General features: G+C 43.7%; 1 protein-coding gene across 1 annotated transcript; it reads right to left on the bottom strand.

Moving 5' to 3' along the window:
• Positions 1 to 201: 201 nt before the first annotated feature.
• Positions 202 to 9,554, bottom strand: PANX3 (pannexin 3). Its single transcript, XM_004019501.6, has 4 exons — positions 9,260 to 9,554; positions 8,156 to 8,298; positions 4,497 to 4,711; positions 202 to 2,234 (listed from the first exon to the last, which is right to left on the bottom strand). The coding sequence occupies exons 1-4, from the start codon at positions 9,438 to 9,440 to the stop codon at positions 1,595 to 1,597; spliced, it is 1,179 nt and encodes a 392-aa protein (XP_004019550.1). The 5' UTR covers positions 9,441 to 9,554; the 3' UTR covers positions 202 to 1,594.
• Between the last annotated feature and the right edge of the window lie 10,496 nt (positions 9,555 to 20,050).

Below are 20,050 nucleotides of genomic sequence, written 5' to 3'. Positions count from 1 at the left end.
ATGTATCCTACCTAGTGGGAGGGAAAGTACTATCATTTATCTTAGTTTGCAAGCTGCTCTGGCCAATGGATTTCTGTGGCATTTACATTAACATTTTATTTTTCATTAGAAATACTTCCTTATGATTTATAAAACAGTTCATGCAAAATTCAGAAAATATTAAGATTTTAAAAAATTCATACATCTGCCACACGGAATGAATCACTTTTAACACGTTTACTTTTTTAAATTGAAGTATAGTTGATTTACAATATATTAGTTTCAGGTGTACAGCATAGTGATTCAGTATTTTTGCAGATTATACTTCATTTAAAGTTATTACAAGATAATGGCCATGATTTCCTGTTATACAGTATATCCTTGTTCTTATCTGTTTCCTATGTAGTAGTTTGTATGTTTCATATTTTAATGGATATTTACGTAGGTTAGATGATACTGAATGTAATATTTCCTCTTTTGTTCACTTACCACTGTTATAGTCATATTGTAGTGTTATTATAACTTCTTTATAAATGTAACTTTAGCTGTCTGCTTAATATTCCAGTTGTGGTGTAATAATTTTACATAATTATTTCCATGTTTGACTTTTTTTTGTTTCAAACTAGTTTATTTAAGGGTTCCAGTTTCACTCCTCAATGAAGTGAAAGTGAAAGTGAAAGTCGCTCAGTCGTGTCTGACTCTTTGCGACCCGTGGACTGTGTAGTCCTATAGATCTTATGTATTTCTCACATGCTTCTTTGCTCTTTAGTTCATCTAGTTCTGAAGGGTTACCAAGTGTTATCTTGATCAGTCAACCATCTTCATAACAAGATTTGTTGATACATCCTGGATTTTCTGCTAGAGCTTCATTCATTTCAATTATTTCTCCTGATGGAGAAGAATAGAACTCTCTAGTAGCTTTTATGCTTTCCAAAGCATCAGAGTCCTCTTGTTCAATTTTTTCCTGACTTCAGGCAGACTACAGCAAAAACACCTCCCAAAGCTTCTTGTTCCCTATGTATTCAGAAGAATATTTATTTATTAGTGCCTATGATGACACAGCCTCTAGGTAACTTATTTAAGAGGAAAAGACAAGTACATGGGCTATATTAATACAGTGGAATAAGTTTTATCTCAGAGGTAGGTATCAGATGATATGGCAACACTCAGGGGAGGAGCATGGAGATGGGGATGGCTTCTTGAAGGAGGAAACCCTGGGCAGACTTTGAAGGAGAGCATGGTAAACTGAGTGTTTATCCTAGAAAGGTCATGGAGTAAATACAGTGGGAAAAACCTGCCTCCATGAATAGCCTATAGAACTTTCTCCCTTTTAATAATGTCTAGACTTCTAGTTTCAGTGTTCTTCTTGTCATCATGTTATGCTCTAGACGTAATATATATATATTTCTTATTCTTCAGCTCCAACTTTCAGGTTTGTTTCCATGTGATGATTTTATCTTCTCATCTTTGGGATAACAATATAGGATGTTCGACTCAGCTAAATCCAAGCTTAGCAATCCTAACGTGGGTGTTTTTGTGTATTAGCGCGTGAGGCTTGTGAAAAAGGGGAGAGATTTTTACTTTCCATAGGACTTCTTGCTTCACAGTTTCTTAACTATGGATTTTCATCACACATCCCGTGGGTGAGATGTTTAGGTTTTGAGGGTTCTAAGCCAGCCAATAAAGTCATGAAATCAACCACGGTGTCAATGTTGTGCTTCTGGGTGGCTGTGTCCTTAAGCGCACAAAGGACACTCAACCAGCTAAAAGAGATGAGCTCAGAGATGTTGGCTCGGAGGAAAAGAAGGATCACATTGAGGTCATTGATGGGACAGCCCAGCATTTTTCTGCTGAGAAGATCAAAAGCTGGGAGCATCTCGTAGATAGAGAGGAGCCGTTTGTCCCACCGGCAGAGCCGTGTGAGGTTGTATAGTATCACTGGAACCAACAGAGTGTAGATGGCTACGCTGGCGAGACTGACAATCTGGAAGACAGACAAAGAGGTCAGCCTACATGTGATGAGGTCGGGGATGTGGGTCTCATCATGTAGCAGCCCTGTCTTGATGGAACAACTGAATTCCTCTTGGAAGAAGACGTCCAGGTGAAAGTGGCCCAGGTACAGGTAGGTGGCGGAGGTGAAGAGGAGCAAGAGGGCGTTCCTCAGGAGGTAGGTGGCCACTAGTGAGTGTGAGCGCTGCTTACAGGCCAGGTACCGCTCCAGCAAGGGGAATTCAAAGTACCGTTCTTTCCGAGCCCTGGGCAGGGGAAGAAAGTGGCCAAGTTTAGGAAGAAGCATTTAAAACTATATCCTGAGGGGGCTTCCCTGGTGGTTCAGTGGTGAAGAATCCACCTGCCAATGCGAGAGACGTGAGTTCAGTCCCTGGTTTAGGAAGCTCCCACATGCCGAGGAACAACTAAGCCCCTGGGCCGCAGCTACTGAGCCTGTGCTCTAGAGCCTGGGAGCTGCAACTACTGAACCCACGTGTTGCAGCTGCTGAAGCCCATGTTCCCTAGAGCCTGTGCTCCACAGCAACAGAACCCACCGCAGTGCAAAGCCTGTGCACCACAACTAGAGAGTTGTCACTGCTGTCACAACTAGAGAAAAGCCCATGCAGCAATGAAGACCTGGCACAGCCAAAAAAAAAAAAAAAAAAAATCAACTATATCCTGATGTACTTCCCTGGTTGCCCAGTGGTTAATACTCCATGCTTCTAATACAGGGGTCCTGGGTTCGATCCCTGGTCAGGGAACTGACCCACATGCCACAACCAAGACACGGCACAGTCAAATAAATAATTAAAATTTAAAACAAAATTAAAAACAAAGAAACTATATCCTGAGAGCTGCGTGGGGGAAGTAACAAAATCTGTGTATCCGGCATGGTATTCTTGGCTCACAGGAACGTCTGTCTTTTTTGAGCATAACCACTCCTCTCCCCCAAAGCAGGTATGTGAGTGTATCTTAATTCTCCAAGTTATGACTGCAATGCAGTAAACCCAGCGAATGATCAGTGAGTAATAAATGACCGATCACTCTGGATTTCTGCCTAGCAGGGCAGACTAAATCTCTAAGCTGAAGCAGGATTCTTAGGAAGCACTGATTTATTATATTAGCATGGGACTGGGATTCTAAATGACCATGTTCTGGTTTTCAGTCTGCTTTCTTTGTGTGTGATTTTTAGGCCAGTTCATTCATTTTATAAAAATAAGTGTGCTTACAAGTGTTTGTTGAGAGTTGTATTTAGTATTTATGTATTAATGGTATATGTAATCCAGTCTCTGCTCTGAAGAAGTTTACAGTCTGGCTTTCAGGGAAAGGGCAGAGGAGACATGCAAATATGAAATGAAAATAATGCTTGACTTGTTGCTAAAAGATGGATACAAACCACAGTAGTTGTAAAAGTTAGGAGACAGACCACAGTGTGAGCTGGAGTGTTCAGAAACATCTCTGGAGAATGTTGTTTTAGATTGGTCTTCCAAAGGTAGATAGGGTTCAGAAAGCTAGACAGGGGAGGAGCTTTTTTCAGAGGATAGAAATGTGCACAAACTAGGGTTTCAAATCTTAGCTCAACTGTGCTTAGAGGGGGCCTGCCCTGGCCACCCAAATTAAAACTGTGCCTCTCTCCACCTCCCAGCTTTCCTGAGTCCCTTACCCTGGCTCAGTTTTCTTTATCCACTTATCTTCTACCATATAATTTATTTGTGTGTTATGCTCATTCGTTGTCTGCTTACCCTCAATACGATATTACCCCTTCCTCCCTCAACACACATGTACACACACATCTCCATAGCACCCAGAGCTGTGTGTGGTGCTCCGTAAATGACAGATGAGTGCTTAAATGAATGAATGGCTTGTTCGGGAGAAAGGAAGGAGACTGCCCAGGGGGCATGGAAGGTTTCTGTTACTTGGAAGTTTGAGAGAAGATTGACAAAGTAGTTGATGACAGTGTGTGGAGGGCCTAGGAAAAATATTTGGGAGAACTTGGATCTTTTTGCCTGCAGGCCTGGGAGAAGCCATTCAAGTTTCTGTAAAAGCGATCTTTCAGGACTTCTCTAGTAGTCCAGTGGTTAAGAATCTATCTGCTAATGCGGGGTACATGGCTTTGATCCCTGGTCCAGGAAGATTCCACATGCCGTGGGACAAATAAGCCCTGGTGCCACAACTACTGAGCTCGTTTGCCCACCCTAGAGCCTGTGCTCCACGAGAACCACTTCAATGAGAAGCCTGCAGTCAAAAACTAAAATAAATTAATAATTTCAAAAACCTCAGTAGAGATTTTTTAAGAAGCGGTCTTTTAGAGGTTAACCCCTTTGTGACACTTTGGGTTCACCTGTAAACTGGAGGCACACTCCTTTTCCCTCTGCCTGTACAGAGATGATAGTATGTTAATAAGGTGATGTGTTAAGCACTTTGAATTCTAGAGAAGGATGGCACAGAGGAGAGTTTCAAGATTACCCTGCAAGGACCATTTTAGTGCTCAACGGAGTCTTTGGAAAGGAGTGGAGGAGACAACTCACTTTTCCAGCTCATCCCAGAACACATCAGGGTCCGAGCTCTCCTGTCGGATCTTCAGCATGTGCTGCACCAGGCGGATGGCGCGGTTGTAGGACTTGTCCAGCTCACTAATGATGAACAGCAGGTCCGAGGTGAGGGCCGGCACGGCTGCATACTGCCACAGCAGAACCGGCAGGTACATGGCCACGGCCAGGGCCAGCAGCGAGTAAGGGAGGGCCTGCAGGGGAAGAGAAAGCTGAGGAGGGCAGCCCAGGGTTGCCCAGACCTTGCAGCCTTGCAGAGAGAGTGCTGAGGGAGGGATCTCATTCGCTGATTCCTGCCTCGGAAGGGGAAGGTAGAGAGACACAGGGAGACAGACAGACAGAGACAGGAAGGAAGGGAGGAAGGGAAGAGAAAGAGCACTAGCTGCCTGTTCCCACCGCCCATGCATGTTATCCTGGGTAGCCACCTAGAGGTCATGGCCATGGTTGTCGTGGCAGTCTAGAGGAGAGCACCTCATTCTCAATCTTCCGCTTTTCTTGCTCTGACCACTCCAGATTCTTAACATTAGACATCCAGAGTTCACTGGCCTTCAAAATGCTGCCAAGGGCCCTGACATGGCTTTTATTTTGACTCTCCAGAGAGGAAGTCAGAGCCCCATTTCCTATATGTAGTCTGCCCACCACCCCTCCCCCTTCTCCTCCCCCCTCCGCTCCCTCTCCCTTGCTCCCCCAACCCCCATATGCAGTGGCTTTTTCTCATCTCTGGATTCTTGGTAAGACCAAACTACACATCAGGCACTGTCTTGGATTCCTTGCGTGCTGTGTCTAGTCTCTGTATGTGGAAGCTGGTGTCGAGGTGTGTATAAATTTGGTGTTCTTCATTATAATGTTTGCTCCCTGAGATGAAGGATTTTTCCTTATGGTTTCTTTTCACACTCACCACACCTAACAGGTTCAGTTCAGTTCAGTTCAGTTGCTCAGTCGTGTCTGACTCTTTGCGACCCCATGAATTGCAGCACGCCAGACCTCCCTGTCCATCACCAACTCCTGGAGTTCACTCAGACTCACATCCATCGAGTCGGTGATGCCATTCAGTCATCTCATCCTCTGTCGTCCCCTTCTCCTCCTGCCCCCAATCCCTCTCAGCATCAGAGTCTTTTCCAATGAGTCAACTCTTTGCATGAGGTGGCCAAAGTAGCAGAGTTTCAGCTTCAGCATCAGTCCTTCCAAAGAACACCCAGGACTGATCTCCTTTAGAATGGACTGGTTGGATCTCCTTGCAGTCCAAGTGACTCTCAAGAGTCTTCTCCAACACCACAGTTCAAAAGCATCAATTCTTCAGCACTCAGCTTTCTTCACAGTCCAACTCTCACATCCATACATGACCACTGGAAAAACCACAGCCTTGACTAGACGGACCTTTGTTGGCAAAGTAATGTCTCTGCTTTTTAATATGGTTGGTCATAACTTTCCTTCCAAGGAGTAAGCGTCTTTTAATTTCATGGCTGCAATCACCATCTGCAGTGATTTTGGAGCCCCCCAAAATAAAGTCTGCCACTGTTTCCCCATCGATTTCTCATATGGCCTACTGTTTTGCACATAGTAAAAACTCTTATAGAGACTTAGTTAAGGACATATGTGCTGGGTACTGAATATGCATTTTTCATTCACGGTCAGGTACTATCAGTATTTCTATTTTATAGACAAAGAAATTGAAGCATGAAAGTGTTGAGAAACCCCCTCAGGGTTATGTGTCTAGTAGGTGAGTGAGCAGGATTTAGATCCAGGCAATTTGATTTTGGAGTTTAATCCCTTAATAAATGGGCTTCCCAGGTGGCTCAGATGGTAAGGAATCTGCCTGCAGAGCAGGAGATGTGAGTTCAGTCGCTGGGTCGGGAAGATCCCTTGGAGAAGGGAACAGCTACCCACTCCAGTATTCTTGCCTGGGAAATCCCATGGATGGAGAAGCCTGGTGGGCTACAGTCCATGAGGTTATAAACAGTTGGACATGACTGAGCAAATAACACACACCTTTAATAAATACTTGACTATAGCTTCTCCAAACTATAGTTTGAAGAAGAAGAGGGAGGGTGCATATTTGGTTGTGTGTGTGTGTTTCTGAACTAAATGAGAGACAGGCTAGGAAAGTCATATTAGGTCACAAGAGAAAATGGGAACATTTTCACTCCTGTGTAAGAAATTATATTTCTTGAAAATGAACTCTTCACCCTAGAGCTTCTGTTTCAATAGGTTTAAAGTGGAGCCAGAGAATATGGGCTTAAAGAGCTCTCAGGATGTTTCATGATTGACAATTTGATTCTTTTCTGACATGTAAATCCCTGCTGCAGTACTTTGAACTTGTTACTGTCTAGATCCTGCTTGAACACTTCCAGAGACAGACACCTCATGAACTCTTTCTATGAAGTCTCTGTTTTTTTTTATTAAACTTTTTATTTTATATTGGAGTATAGCCAATTAACAGTGCCATGATAGTTTCAGGTGGACAGCAAAGGGACTCAGCCATACACATACATGTATCCATTCTCCCCTAAACTCCTCTTCTATCCAGGCTGCCATATAACATTGAGCAGAATTCCCTGTGCTATACAGTAGGTCCTAGTTGGTTATCCATTTTAAATATAGCTATGTGTACACGTCGCTCTTAAACTATCCCTTCCCCTCATCTTTCCCCCCTGGTAAAATCTCTGGTTTTGTCTGGGTCCTAGAACTGTGGCATTTTGAGTAAACGTGGCATTGTAAATTGTTATAGCTATCATAAGCTGTAAATTGTCATAACTAGAAAAAGCTATGAGTGACCTCCATTTAAAACTGTAAATTGTACATACATATTACTTCTGCTCCCTCATGAAACCTCACTAGGATGACAATAAAGGGATCCCCTCATAATCCTATAAGGACAAGGAAAATAGAGGCGACAAGAGTGACAGAGTGTTGAAACCTGGGAAGCAGTTATGTAATAGAGGGTACCAGCCTGCAGAGAGGATGCGGTGTTGAGGTAGGGGCCACAAGCTGCTTTTCACCACACACAGAAGCAGAAAGGCTTGGGAATGGGAGATACCAGGTATGTCTGAAACTGGGGATGCAAGTGGAGCTGGGAACAGGAATACTGAGAAAACAGATCCACAGGTCCTTTCTGAAACATGATGCCCTCAGCCAACCACCCCTATGGTTTATTCTTTGGAAATGTTAAATCAGGCAGATTCTGCACTTGGGTCCATTGAGGGCAGGGGGCCATACTGAGAATGGGGGCAGGGGGCAGTGAACCGTGCAAGTACTGGATGCTGACACCCACAATTGAGTTCCAAGAGGGTTGGCAGACAAGCTTGATGCCAACTGCCTGCTGCCCCCTCTGCACAAGTTAGGAACTGACTGATTCTTCTTGGGAAAACTGACCAGTCCAGAATATCAGATTGCAGCTGTCATCAGCTGATATTTGAGGTTTTCCTAATGAAATGGCCCAGAGGAATCCCTTTAAACTGATTGCTTCAACCCAAGGCAGTCAGATAGAAGCGTGTGAGCAAATATATGACCAGATATTTGAAGAATACCTGAAACATGAAGTCAATGACCAAAATTAAATGGCAGGGGCAGGCAAGGGGAGAACTTAATGACTCAGTTCCTCCCCTTCTACCCAGCTGGTAGAGCCCCAGCCACTTTACCTTGTGAGGCCAGAGGGATTTCGTCTTGTACTGGCCAGACTCATCCTGTTCGTGGTGAACCAGGGAGTCCCAACAAGAACTGTCCACGTAGGCAGCCTGCCGGATGCTGAAGTTACTGGGACAAAAGCAGCTGATGGGAGACCCTGAAACAGGAACAAAGCTTGAGGCAGCCCTGAGTAGGGGTGGAGGAACAGGGAGCTGGGGGACAATCAGTTAAGAGCTTTCCGGGGGTCACTTCCAGAACTCTGACCATCTCTGTATCTGTCAGGCACTGTCTTCTTCCCAGGCCCTAGCTTTCTGGGTGAATGAAGAAGTAGTGGTAGGCTGACAGATCTCCCTGGGAAAGGTAGGGAGCTCACTACACAACCAGAAAAGAGAGCCAGAAATCCCAAATCTGAGGGACTCCCCTGGTGGCCCCGTGGCTAAGACTGTATGCTCCCTAAACAGGGGGCCCGGGTTCAATCCCTGGTCAGGGAATTAGATCTCACATGCTGCAACTAAGACCTGGCACAGCCAAATAAATAAATAAATATTAAGAAAACAAATACCAATTCTGAGAAAGCTCATGCTGTCTTTAATGGAGGTGGCAGATTTGCTGAGTTAATCTAGCACCTGGACCACTAGGTATATGTATTTGTTAGTGTTCATGCACAGGGCGGGGGTTCTTGAAGATGAAAGAGTGGATTTATTGAGCACCTGTGATGCTGTCAGGCTCTGCCAGGCACTTAACATGTGTTCTCAAGTCAATAATCCAGGAGGTGTCGAGTAAGAAAAGGCCCCAAGAAGATAAGAAATTTATCTAAAGCTTGGCTAATTAAAACCTTTAGAGATCCTGGAAAGATGATACCACTCTAATGTCTTTTGTTCACATGAAAATCAAAATAAAACATTGTTGTGATGATTTCAAGCATACTGGAATTAAGGCTATTTTTTATTGCAAAATTTTGGAAATGACTTTCAAAGTTTTTCTGCATCTCAGCTTTGCTGGCGTCCTAAACAGATGTATAACCTGCCTTTTGGGTGATGCCCCGCCCGAGTCATGCGATCTGGACAGGGTGGGGGCTGTCTTGCTTCAAGGCCTACTGGGGCTTGGAAGCCACTTACCGGAGGAGAACTCCTGGGCAAAGGCCAGTGACACCAGCAGCAGGGGGAAGCCCACGGCTACGAACTTGACCATTCGGTCCAGGGGAAGCTCCAGGCGCAGTCCTTTGAGGCGGGGGCCCTTGCGGTCGGGCAGCAGGGCATCCGAGAGCATGTATTCTGCAGCTGTGTGTGCGAGTGACATGCTGCTGTCGAGCTTGGGCCCAAGGCCGGCAGAAGGGGGTCCCGGTAGGTGGCAGCTTCAGGGAGCCGGCTTTCAGCAGACGGTGCCTGCAGCCTGGGCCTCACGAGTATCTGTGTGAGGAGCGGGCACTGGTTCTCTAAATAACTGGCCAGGCCCTGAGCCAGGCACCTGGTAATTAGAGGGAGGCATCGCTCAGTGTGTCGTTACTGGAGGAGGGTCGGGTGTCGGCTGGGGCTGGTGCCAGGCTGCCCTCTGGACCGTCGAAGGCAGATGCAGTCCTGTGGCTTTAAGCTGCCCTCTCATTAATCAAGTATTTTTGGTGGGGTGGGGGAGAGGAGGAGGGCTGTCCGGCAGGCCCCCCGTGTAATTGGTGTGGAATCTGGGTGGAGATTGCTTAAATGTGTGGAAGGCCTTCATTTCGTGGTTTGGGGTGGGAATGGAGCCCCCAGGACTCTGCTAGGGTTGCGGCTCCTACATAGTGTTTGTCCCAGTGGTGATTTTTGCTTTGGGCCCAGGCTCTTTCCCAGAAACCGATCTGTTTTTGGCATTGCGTCCCCTGCCCTGCCTCCGGTCTGTTTCTAAAATGTTTCAACCACGTATTTACAATTTCCTTATGTTTACATTTTTTTTTTTTAAAGCTCCCATTAGTTCTCTAGAAAGCTGAGGGAAGAGTGGGAGTGTTGACGTGCAGAGAGAACATGACTTGTGAAATCTGGAGGGAAAGTCTTCACTGGACATGTAGCAGCACTGTTCTTTTTTTAAAAATTTTTATTGAGTGACTGCAGGAATCACTTTTGGCTCAGTATTCTCATCTATTGAAAGATACTATATTGGTTGCGAAAAATTGTAAAGATTGATGAAGAGTGTTGTATGGGAAGATGGATTGTAAACTGTAAAGCGTGGTGCAAATGTCAACGTTTTATTTATTTATTTAAAATTTATTTAGCTGTGCTGGGTCTTCGTTGTGCGTGGGGTTTCCTCTAGTTCTGGCAAGGAGGGGCAGCTCTAGTTGTGTTGGTTCGGCTTCTCCTTGCGGTAGCTTCTCTTGTTGCGGAGCACAGGGTCTAGGGGCATGGGCTTCAGTAGTTGCCCTGAGGCATGTGGGATCTTCCTGGACCAGGGATCGAACCCATGTACCCTGCATGGGCAGGCAGATTCTTAACTACTGGACCATCAGGGAAGTCCAACTCTTAATTTGGTGGGGTTGGATGGGTAATTGGAAAAGCGAACACTAGGGCCTATGGTAATTGTTGAGGCCGTCTGAGCGCGGGTTGGAAAAGAATTTCCAGACAGAGCATTTCAGAAGGGAGTGAGGTTATTAAGAACAAAGAGCAAAGATAAAGTGGGCACTGTGAGCACAGTGGGCAGACCTCCTGACAGACGGGAAAGCTGACAGTTTTTATGGGTTAATAGCCAATTTTTATAGCTTCAAGACAAAGAAAATTCCTGCTGGAAGGTAGGTGCTAGGTGATTGGTTGGGGCGCTATAGGGTGTTTACTGGAGTGGGCATCTTTGCCTAATTGGGAGTCAGGAAGCTTGTTAGTGATGATCAGGGGCTTTTGACAAGGTTACAAAGGGGCTCAGTCAGCTTCAGAGGTGACCTTCGTTCTGGGCTCTGCTTCCGTGGCCTTGATATAAAGCCTCACACCTGTGGCCTTTGGGGCAGGACTCAACAGTAATCTCTCTAGTACTTCCCTTAGACTTGGCAAGAGAGGCCTTGACCTTGGCTTTCAGGCTGGTCCCCTTTGGCTGTGGCCTTCCCACAAGGCAAGGAGTGCATGGGGCCACAGGGATGTGCCTGTTCAGAGCCCACGCTGCTCTAGACCATTCTTCTCACACTTGGGGTGCTGTCATTCCCTGCTCCGATGACCCCCGTCTGCCTCCTGGGCTCATGCAGGCCTTTTCCTCAGGTATACCATTATGCTGCTGGCGTGCACCACTTCACTGAGGGCATGTGGACGGAATTTAGAAGTCCTGGGTGTGTCCACACGTGCAACTGTGAGGCTTCTTGCAATGTAGGACTTAGTTAGGTGGGGGAGATGGGACCTGAGAGATTGCTTATGTAATTTTTTTTTTTTTTCCTTTGGCTGTGCTGTGAGGCTTGTGGGATTCTAGTTCCCTAAGCAGGGATCAAACCCAGGCCCCCTACAGTGGAAGCACTGGACCGCCAGGGGGACCTGGGCAGTTTGAGGATTCTCAGTTTGAATCTGACATTCCTGATCATTATGAGGGGCTGTGTGTGTGTGTGTGTGTGTGTGTGTGTGTGTGTGTGTCAAGGTAGGCAGATAGAAAATATTTTATTTCAGTTTGCTAACTTGATTAATAACTTCTGATTTTTTAGATACATGGCATGCAGGCTGGCATTACCTCTCTCCATCCCCAGGCTAGAGGCCAACTCTGATTCAGAGCTGCCCTGTGTGTACTAACTATGGATCCCGACCTAGGAGCTAGAGAAAGGGTCCTTTATGTTTGTTCCTCATAGCCACACTATGTGTTTTTGCCAAATGTATTTTTGCCAAGCCTTATTGATTTGTATGCATGTATTTTCTTTTGCCTTTTAAAAATACTTTACTTTTCAAAAATAGATAGCCAATGGGAATTTGCTGTATGACTCAGGAAACTCAAACCAGAGCTCGGTAACAATCTAGAGGGGTGATATGGGGAAGGATGTGGGAGGGGTGTTCAAGTGGGAGGGGACATGGGTAAACCTATGGCTGATTCATGTTGATGTTTGGTAGAAATCAATGCAATACTATAATGTAATTATCCTTCAATTAACAATAAATAAATTTAAAAATAGTTTACATTTCAATGGCATATAGAGTATATATTAATATATACATATCCCATATATTTTCATCTGATCAAGAAATAGAACCTCAGTTAACACCCCAAAAGCTACCTTTGTGCTCCTTTCCAATAACCATCATTTCCCAAGAGGTAACCATTATCCCCAGGGATTTTGTGACAGTCCTCACTTATTTGGACAAAGTTTGTCGTGAGATCTACAAAACTTTAATAGCTCTGAAGCAGTGGTGTTACAATATGTAGATGATATTTTGCTCTGTGCTGAGACAGAGAAAGCTTGTTCGCGAGCCTCAGAAGATTTCTTAAACTTTCTGGCAGGCTGTGGTTACAAGGCATCAAGAGAAAAGGCTTAGCTTTGTCAATAATCAGTTAGATATCTGGGCCTAATCATATCAGAAGGGACTAGGGCCATAGGCCCTGAGAAAATTAAGCCTATACTAAATCATCCCCTACCTATGACTTTAAGACAATTGAGAGGATTTTTGGGACTCACAGGTTACTGTTGCATTTGGATTCCGGGTTATGGGGAACTTGCCCGGCCTTTATATAAACTTCTAGCTGAAACTCCAGTACTCTTGCCTGGAAAATCCCATGGATGGAGAAGCCTGGTAGGCTGCAGTCCATGGTGTCGCTAAGAGTCGGACACGACATTAGCGACTTCACTTTGACTTTTTCACTTTCGTGCATTGGAGAAGGAAATGGCAACCCACTCCAGTGTTCTTGCCTGGAGAATCCCAGGGATCGGGGAGCCTGGTGGGCTGACGTCTATGGGGTCGCATAGAGTCGGACACAACTGAAGCGACTTAGCAGCAGTAAAAGCAACCATTATCCCAGTTTCTAATAACCTAGATTAATTTTACCTTCCTTATGCTTTATAGAAATGGAATCATGGGTGTATATGTTTCTGTGTTTTGCCTCTATTGCTTTACATGATATGTAGGAGAATCTAGTGTATTGCCTGATTTTATGCTCTGTGTAAGTGGAATCATATGTATTTTCTTGTGTGTCTGGATTCTCTACTCAACCTGTTTCTGAGATTCATCCACATTATTGTATGTGTCAGATTCCCATTCCTCTTTATTGCACAGAAGTACAACAACTTGTTTGTTCATTCACCAGTCAATGGACATTTGAGTTTCTCATTTCGGGTTCTTATAAAATAATGCTACTGTAAACATTCTAATTCTTGGTGTCTTGTGGGGAATATATGCATGCATTTCTGTTGGTTATATACCAATGAGAACTGGTATATTGGAATTTCTGGGTCACAATGCTTTGCATATATTTGTTTTCAAATGATTGCTTTTATTTACATTTTCATCAATAGTTTGATGAAAGTCCAGTCCTATTTGCTACATATCCTTATGTTTTTGCAATCAAAAATGTTTGGCCATTTTGGAAGGTGTGTAATAACACTGAATTGGGGTTTATCTTGTACCTCTCTGATGATGAATGAAGTTGGTCACTTGGACCATTTGGAAATATTCTTTTCTGAAGTGTATGCTTAAGCCTTTTTTTTTTTTTCTCTTGGGCTGTGTATATTTTTGAATATTTATTTGAGAATTTATTTTTACATTCCATATATGAGACCATCATCAGATGTTTGTTATATTTTTACCTTCTGGGAGTCTCAGTTCCTTGTCGGGTGTTGGCAGGAGGCCTTAGTTTCTCAACAGGTGGGCCTCTCCCTGCTTTCCAACCTCTCACAGAGAGAGAGCGAAGAGGGAGCCACCGTGCCTTTAATGACCTAACCTCTGAAGTTGGATTTATATTTCTATTTTTTTTCCTATTCAATAAAAGGAAGTCATGAAATTCAACATGTTAAAGGTGATGGGAATTGGGCTCCACATTTTGAAGGGAGTGTCAAAGGATTTGTGGAATATTTTAGGCCATGATTCCTGAGGAAATTTTTTTTTTGTCCAAATTGTCAAATTTTGTCATCCAAATTGTCAAATTTACTTGCATACCATTGTGTACAATATTCTTTTGTCATATTATATTACTATCTTATTTTGGAAAAAAGTCTTAAAAATACAGCAAAGTTGAAAGAATTTTCCCATGAACATTTGTAATAGTTAATTCTATCGATAACATTTTACTTGGCTTGCTTTGTTAGTTATCTGCTTAACTATCTACTCCTCTGAATTGTTAGTCACTCAGTCATGCCTGACTCTTTGTGACCCAATGAACTGTAGTCTGCCAGGCTCCTTTGTCCATGGGATTCTCTAAGCAAGAAAACTGGAGTGGGTTGCCGTTTCCTTCTCCAGGGGATCTTCCCGACCCAGGGATCAAACCTGGCTCTCCTACCTTGCAGGCAGATTCTGTATCATCTGAGCCACTAGGGAAGCCCTTCCACTCCTCTATCCATCCATAAACCATTTAACTTTTTTTGGATTCACTTCAAAGTAAATTGCAAATATTGATATACTTCTCCCTAAATGCTTCAACATGCACATGACTAACTGTACTTCAATATTTGCTTACAGTTTATTTCTGTTAAGGTAATAGTTAAATGTGCAATGAAATGCACAAAGCTGAAGTATGCATACATAGATTCTGACAGAGGCAAACACCTGTGTAATCCATACTACATCGGGACTAGGACATCATCACTCCAGAAAATTCCCTCTTTTTCTGTTTTAGAGGCCCTGGTTTTCTGATGAAAATCTCCACACTTTCATCTAACTCATTAATCTTCTGTTTTCTTTCAAATTAATTAATTAATTGCCACACCACATGGTTTATGGGACCATAGTTCCCCGACCAGGGATTGAACCTGGGCCCTCGGCAGTGAAGCACAGAGTCCTAACCACTGGACTGCCGGGGAATTTCCATCTTCTATTTTCTTATCATGTTAATTAGAGTTATTTTAAAATCCTTATTGCTAACTCCAGGATTGGAGTAACCCATAGATCTGCTCCTATTGTTACTACTTTTTGCAAAGATTACTGTTTGGAATTTGCACTGTGTGGTGAACACCAGGGCTAAAGGACTGTAAGAACCAGAGATGCTCTGGGTGATGCTGTCTTTCACCAAAGACGGTCCCCCTTTCTTCTATTACGCGTACAGGGAGAGGAGCTGACCCCTGAATCCTGTCAGGGTCTGAGTTGATTTAGGTCTGTGCTGGAGTTTAGTGAGAGTCAGCGTACATTTAGTTTTTCTTATTTCTAGAGTCTGATCGTTCTAGGATTTTGACTGAGCCTGTGGCTCAGATGGTAAAGAATTTGCCTGCAATGCAGGAGACCTGGGTTTGATTCCTGGGTTGGGAAGATCCCCTGGAGGAGGGCATGGCAACCCACTCCAGTATTCTTGCCTGGAGAATCCCATGGACAGCGGAGCCTGGTGGGCTACAGTCCAGGGGGTCACAAAGAGTCGGACACAACTCAGTGACTAAGCACAGAGCACACAGCACAGCTGAGTCTTTGTCTCCTTAAGTTCTGAAAGACTGAGAGGGCCTGTTTTTCTCTTCAGAGGATTTCAGTTTAGCTCCTTAGCCTCCTGCTGCATTTAGCCTCAGATCTGGCTAGTGCTTTGAACCGGAGACTGCCTTGGTGAGTCTGACCAGTGACTTTAATGTGGGACCCTTCTCTTTGCAGTGTATTTGTTTCCCAATTAGCATAGAGTAGAGGAGATTTCATTTTGCATTTTAGAGGCTTTTAGTCTAGGCCACACCTCCCCCGCACTCAGGAAATGTCCTGCAGGGAAGACTGGGCATGCATTTGAAGTCTCTCAAATTTCCAATTGTTCACTCCACCCTTGTAACAACCACTAAAAGCTTTGATGGTTCCTTTTTCCTTGACAGAGGGCCTCTGTTTGGAACAAGATCAATGGGTGAGTTGGCACCTAGAAGCAGAAAATTTTTCCAAGGGAAAACATGCTGGACATTGTTTTCTTACCCCAAATGGTTCCATCTCCTGTGGAATTTAACTTCATCCTGTCTTCATTCCTTCCACAGCTTCCCGATTTCCACAAAACATACTTTTTGTAATCAACACAGCCTTTTGTATTTGTTGCTGCAGAAGCATTTGCCTGCTATGACATACTGTACTTCAAAATCTATCCATGATAATTTTAATACACTAAAGTGATTTTATGTTTTATATTTTACTGTTTCTTACTTTTTAAAACTCAGCTCTGTACCTCTCAAGTCCATCCATGTTGCTACATACACAGATATAATGAATTGTTTCTAGTGCTGTAAAATATTTCATTTTATCTACTTAATTGCCTGTTGATGAGCATTTTTCTCACCTGTATTCCTTGTACCACACATCATGCACATTTTCCCTTATGGTTCCACAAAAGAATTCAATTGGGATATACAACAAGGATTAGAATTTCTAGCTTGTGGGGCAGCATATATTTAGCTCAATTTGCTCCTATTCTAGCAGAAAGTGAAAACTGCTCAGTCGTGTCCAACTCTTTGTCGTCCCATGGACTATATAGTCCATGGAATTCTCTAGGCCAGAATACTGGAGTGGGTAGCCTTTCCCTTCTCCAGGGGATCTTCCAAACCCAGGGATCAAACCCAGTCCCCTGCATTGCAGACAGATTCTTTACCAGCTGAGTTATCGGGGAAGCCCAAGAATACTGGAGTGGGTAGCCTATCCCTTCTCCAGGGGATCTTCCCAACCCAGGAATTGAACTGGGATCTCCTGCATTGCAGGCAGATTCTTTACCAACTGAGCTATCAGGGAAGCCCTAGCTCCATTTGGGTGGTATCATATTGCTCCTAGAATGGCTGTGGTGTGCAAAGTTTCTTATATTCCCACATTTTCACCAAGAGTTGTCATTGTTGTTCAGTCACTCTCATGTCTGACTCTTTGCGACCCCATGGACTGTAGCATGCCAGGCTTCCCTGTCCTTCACCATCTCCCAGGGCTTGCTCAAACTCACGTCCATCCAACCATCTGGTCCTCTGTCATCCCCATCTCCTCCTGCCTTCAATCTTTCCCAGCATCAGGGTCTTTTCCAATGAGTCAGTTCTTTATATCAGGTGGCCAAAGTATTGGAGTTTCAGCTTCAGCATCAGTCCTTCCAATGAATATTCAGGACTGATTTCCTTTAGGATTAACTGGTTTGATCTCCTCGCAGTCCAAGGGACTCTCAAGAGTCTTCTCCAACATCACAGTTCAAAAGCATCAATTCTTGGGTGCTCAGCCTTCTCACTTCCGTACATGACTACTGGGAAAACCATAGCTTTGTTAGCACCATCTAACTTGATATTTTTGTCAGTCTGTTGGATGTTCTCAAAGTGTGATCTAGGAACCCCTGAGAGTCCTTGAAGCCCTTTTAGGGAGTCTGCAAGGTCAAAACTCTTTTCATACCAATATTGGCTTTATCTGATCTTTAACTCTCATTCTTTCATGAATGTAAACTTTTCTGGAGGCTACAAGATACGTGATATTCAATGGGTTGAATGCAGAGGCAAATATGAGATTGCAACTATTTTTAAATTAACATTAAGCTAGATAGTAGAGAGACATGTAAAAGTACACAGTAGTATCACTCTTATTACTAAATTTCTGTTTTATTTTGGAATATATAGTTACTTTTCACAAAAATATTTATGTTAACTTGTAATAGATTTGTTATTCTTACTTTAAAATAAATAAAGATTTTCAGCTTTAATTTCTAATGTGGTAAATATAAGTTGATGTCTCTCTCATATATAAAAGCTCTTTGTTCCTTGATGTTGTTTAAGACTGCAGGGGGATCCTGAGATTAAATGTTTGAGAGCTGTTGGTATAAAGATGGTATAAAGCAGGACCTGATAAGAATATGATGATATACTGGTCATGGGTCAGCATCAGGTGGCCAAAGTATTGGGGCTATTTTAAGGGTAAGACCCTTAAAGTACTGATTAACTTTGTGTCAGAGAAGAAGATCCTCTCCTTTGAGGATGGCTTGTCATAGCTCTACTTCTTGCTTGTATTGTTCATGGCTAAGTGTTACATTTAAGGGTTACATTTCAAATCCTGAAAGATGATGCTGTGAAAGTGCTGCACTCAATATGCCAGCAAATTTGGAAAACTCAGCAGTGGCCACAGGACTGGAAAAGATCAGTTTTCATTCCAATCCCAAAGAAAGGCAATGTCAAAGAATGCTCAAACTACCGCACAATTGCACTCATTTCACATGCTAGTAAAGTAATGCTCAAAATTCTCCAAGCCAGGCTTCAGCAATACGTGAACCGTGAACTCCCTGATGTTCAAGCTGGTTTTAGAAAAGGCAGAGGAACCAGAGATCAAATTGCCAACATCTGCTGGATCATGGAAAAAGCAAGAGAGTTCCAGAAAAACATCTATTTCTGCTTTATTGACTATACCAAAGCCTTTGACTGTGTGGGTCACAATAAAATGTGGAAAGTTCTGAGAGAGATGGGAATACCAGACCACCTGACCTGCCTCTTGAGAAACCTATATACAGGTCAGGAAGCAACAGTTAGAACTGGACATGGAACAACAGACTGGTTCCAAATAGGAAAGGGAGTACATCAAGGCTATATATTGTCACCTTGCTTATTTAACTTATATGCAGAGTACATCATGAGAAACGCTAGGCTGGAGGAAGCACAAGCTGGAATCAAGATTGCCGGGAGAAATATCAATCACCTCAGATATGCAGATGACACCACCCTTATGGCAAAAAGTGAAGAGGAACTAAAGAGCCTCTTGATGAAGGAGAAAGAGGCAATGAAAAAGTTGGCTTAAAGCTCATTATTCAGAAAACTAAAATCATGGCATCTGGTCCCATCACTTCATGGCAAATATGTGGGAAAAAAGTGGAAACAGTGGCAGACTTTATTTTTGGGGGGCTCCAAAATCACTGCAGATGGTGACTGAAGCCATGAAATTAAAAGACGCTTACTACTTGGAAGGAAAGTTATGACCAATCTACATAGCATATGAAAAAGCAGAGACATTACTTTCCAACAAAGGTCCGTCTAGTCAGGGGTATGGTTTTTCCAGTGGTCATGTATGGATGTGAGAATTGGACTGTGAAGAAAGCTGAGCACCAAAGAATTGATGCTTTTGAAGTGTGGTGTTGGAGAAGACTCTTGAGAGTCCCTTGGACTGCAAGGAGATCCAACCAGTCCATTCTAAAGGAGATCAGTCCTGGGTGTTCATTGGAAGGTCTGATGCTAAAGCTGAAACTCCAATACTTTGGCCACCTCATGCAAAGAGTTGACTCATTGGAAAAGACCCTGATGCTGGGAGGGATTGGGGGCAGGAGGAGAAAGGGATGACAGAGGATGTGATGGCTGGATGGCACCACCGACTCAGTGGACATGAGTTTGAGTGAATTCCAGGAGTTGGTGATGGACAGGGAGGTCTGGCGTGCTGCGATTCATGGGGTCGCAAAGAGTCGGACATGACTGAACGACTAAACTGACTGAAAGGTTACATGCTGACCCATGACCAGTGTATCATCATATTCTTATCAGGTCCTGCTGGTAGTTGCAGTATTTGTAATGCGATTGGTTGGTTTCAACCATAGATATTGTGCCTTGTATTAACATTGTCCTTTGTGAGTTACTCATCAGTCTTTACTTCTGTCGTCCATTAGCACAAATGACACCACCCTTATGGCAGAAAGAGAAGAAGAACTGAAAGGCCTCTCGATGAAAGTGAAAGAGGACACTGAAAAACCGGCTTAAAACTCAGTATTCAAAACACTAAGATCATGGCATCCAGTCCCATCACTTCATGGCAAATATATGGGGAAACAATGGAAACAGTGACAGACTTAATTTTCTTGGGCCTCTAAATCACTGCAGTGGTGACTGCTGCCATGAAATT

Source organism: Ovis aries, chromosome 21 (genome assembly GCF_016772045.2).
Source record: "Ovis aries strain OAR_USU_Benz2616 breed Rambouillet chromosome 21, ARS-UI_Ramb_v3.0, whole genome shotgun sequence".
NCBI lineage: Eukaryota > Metazoa > Chordata > Mammalia > Artiodactyla > Bovidae > Ovis > Ovis aries.
The sequence above is the reverse complement of the archived record's forward strand: the minus strand, read 5'-3'. Positions and strand labels throughout refer to the sequence as shown.

Bases quoted from the DNA above. Each gene is read 5' to 3' on its own strand.
- PANX3 (XM_004019501.6), bottom strand. From the start codon at position 9,440: ATGTCACTCGCACACACAGCTGCAGAATACATGCTCTCGGATGCCCTG. The intron at 8,299-9,259 runs GTAAGTGGCTTC...TTCCTGTTTCAG, and splicing joins TGCCCAGGAGTTCTCCTCCG to GGTCTCCCATCAGCTGCTTT. The intron at 2,235-4,496 runs GTGAGTTGTCTC...TCCCCTGCCCAG, and splicing joins TTCTGGGATGAGCTGGAAAA to GGCTCGGAAAGAACGGTACT.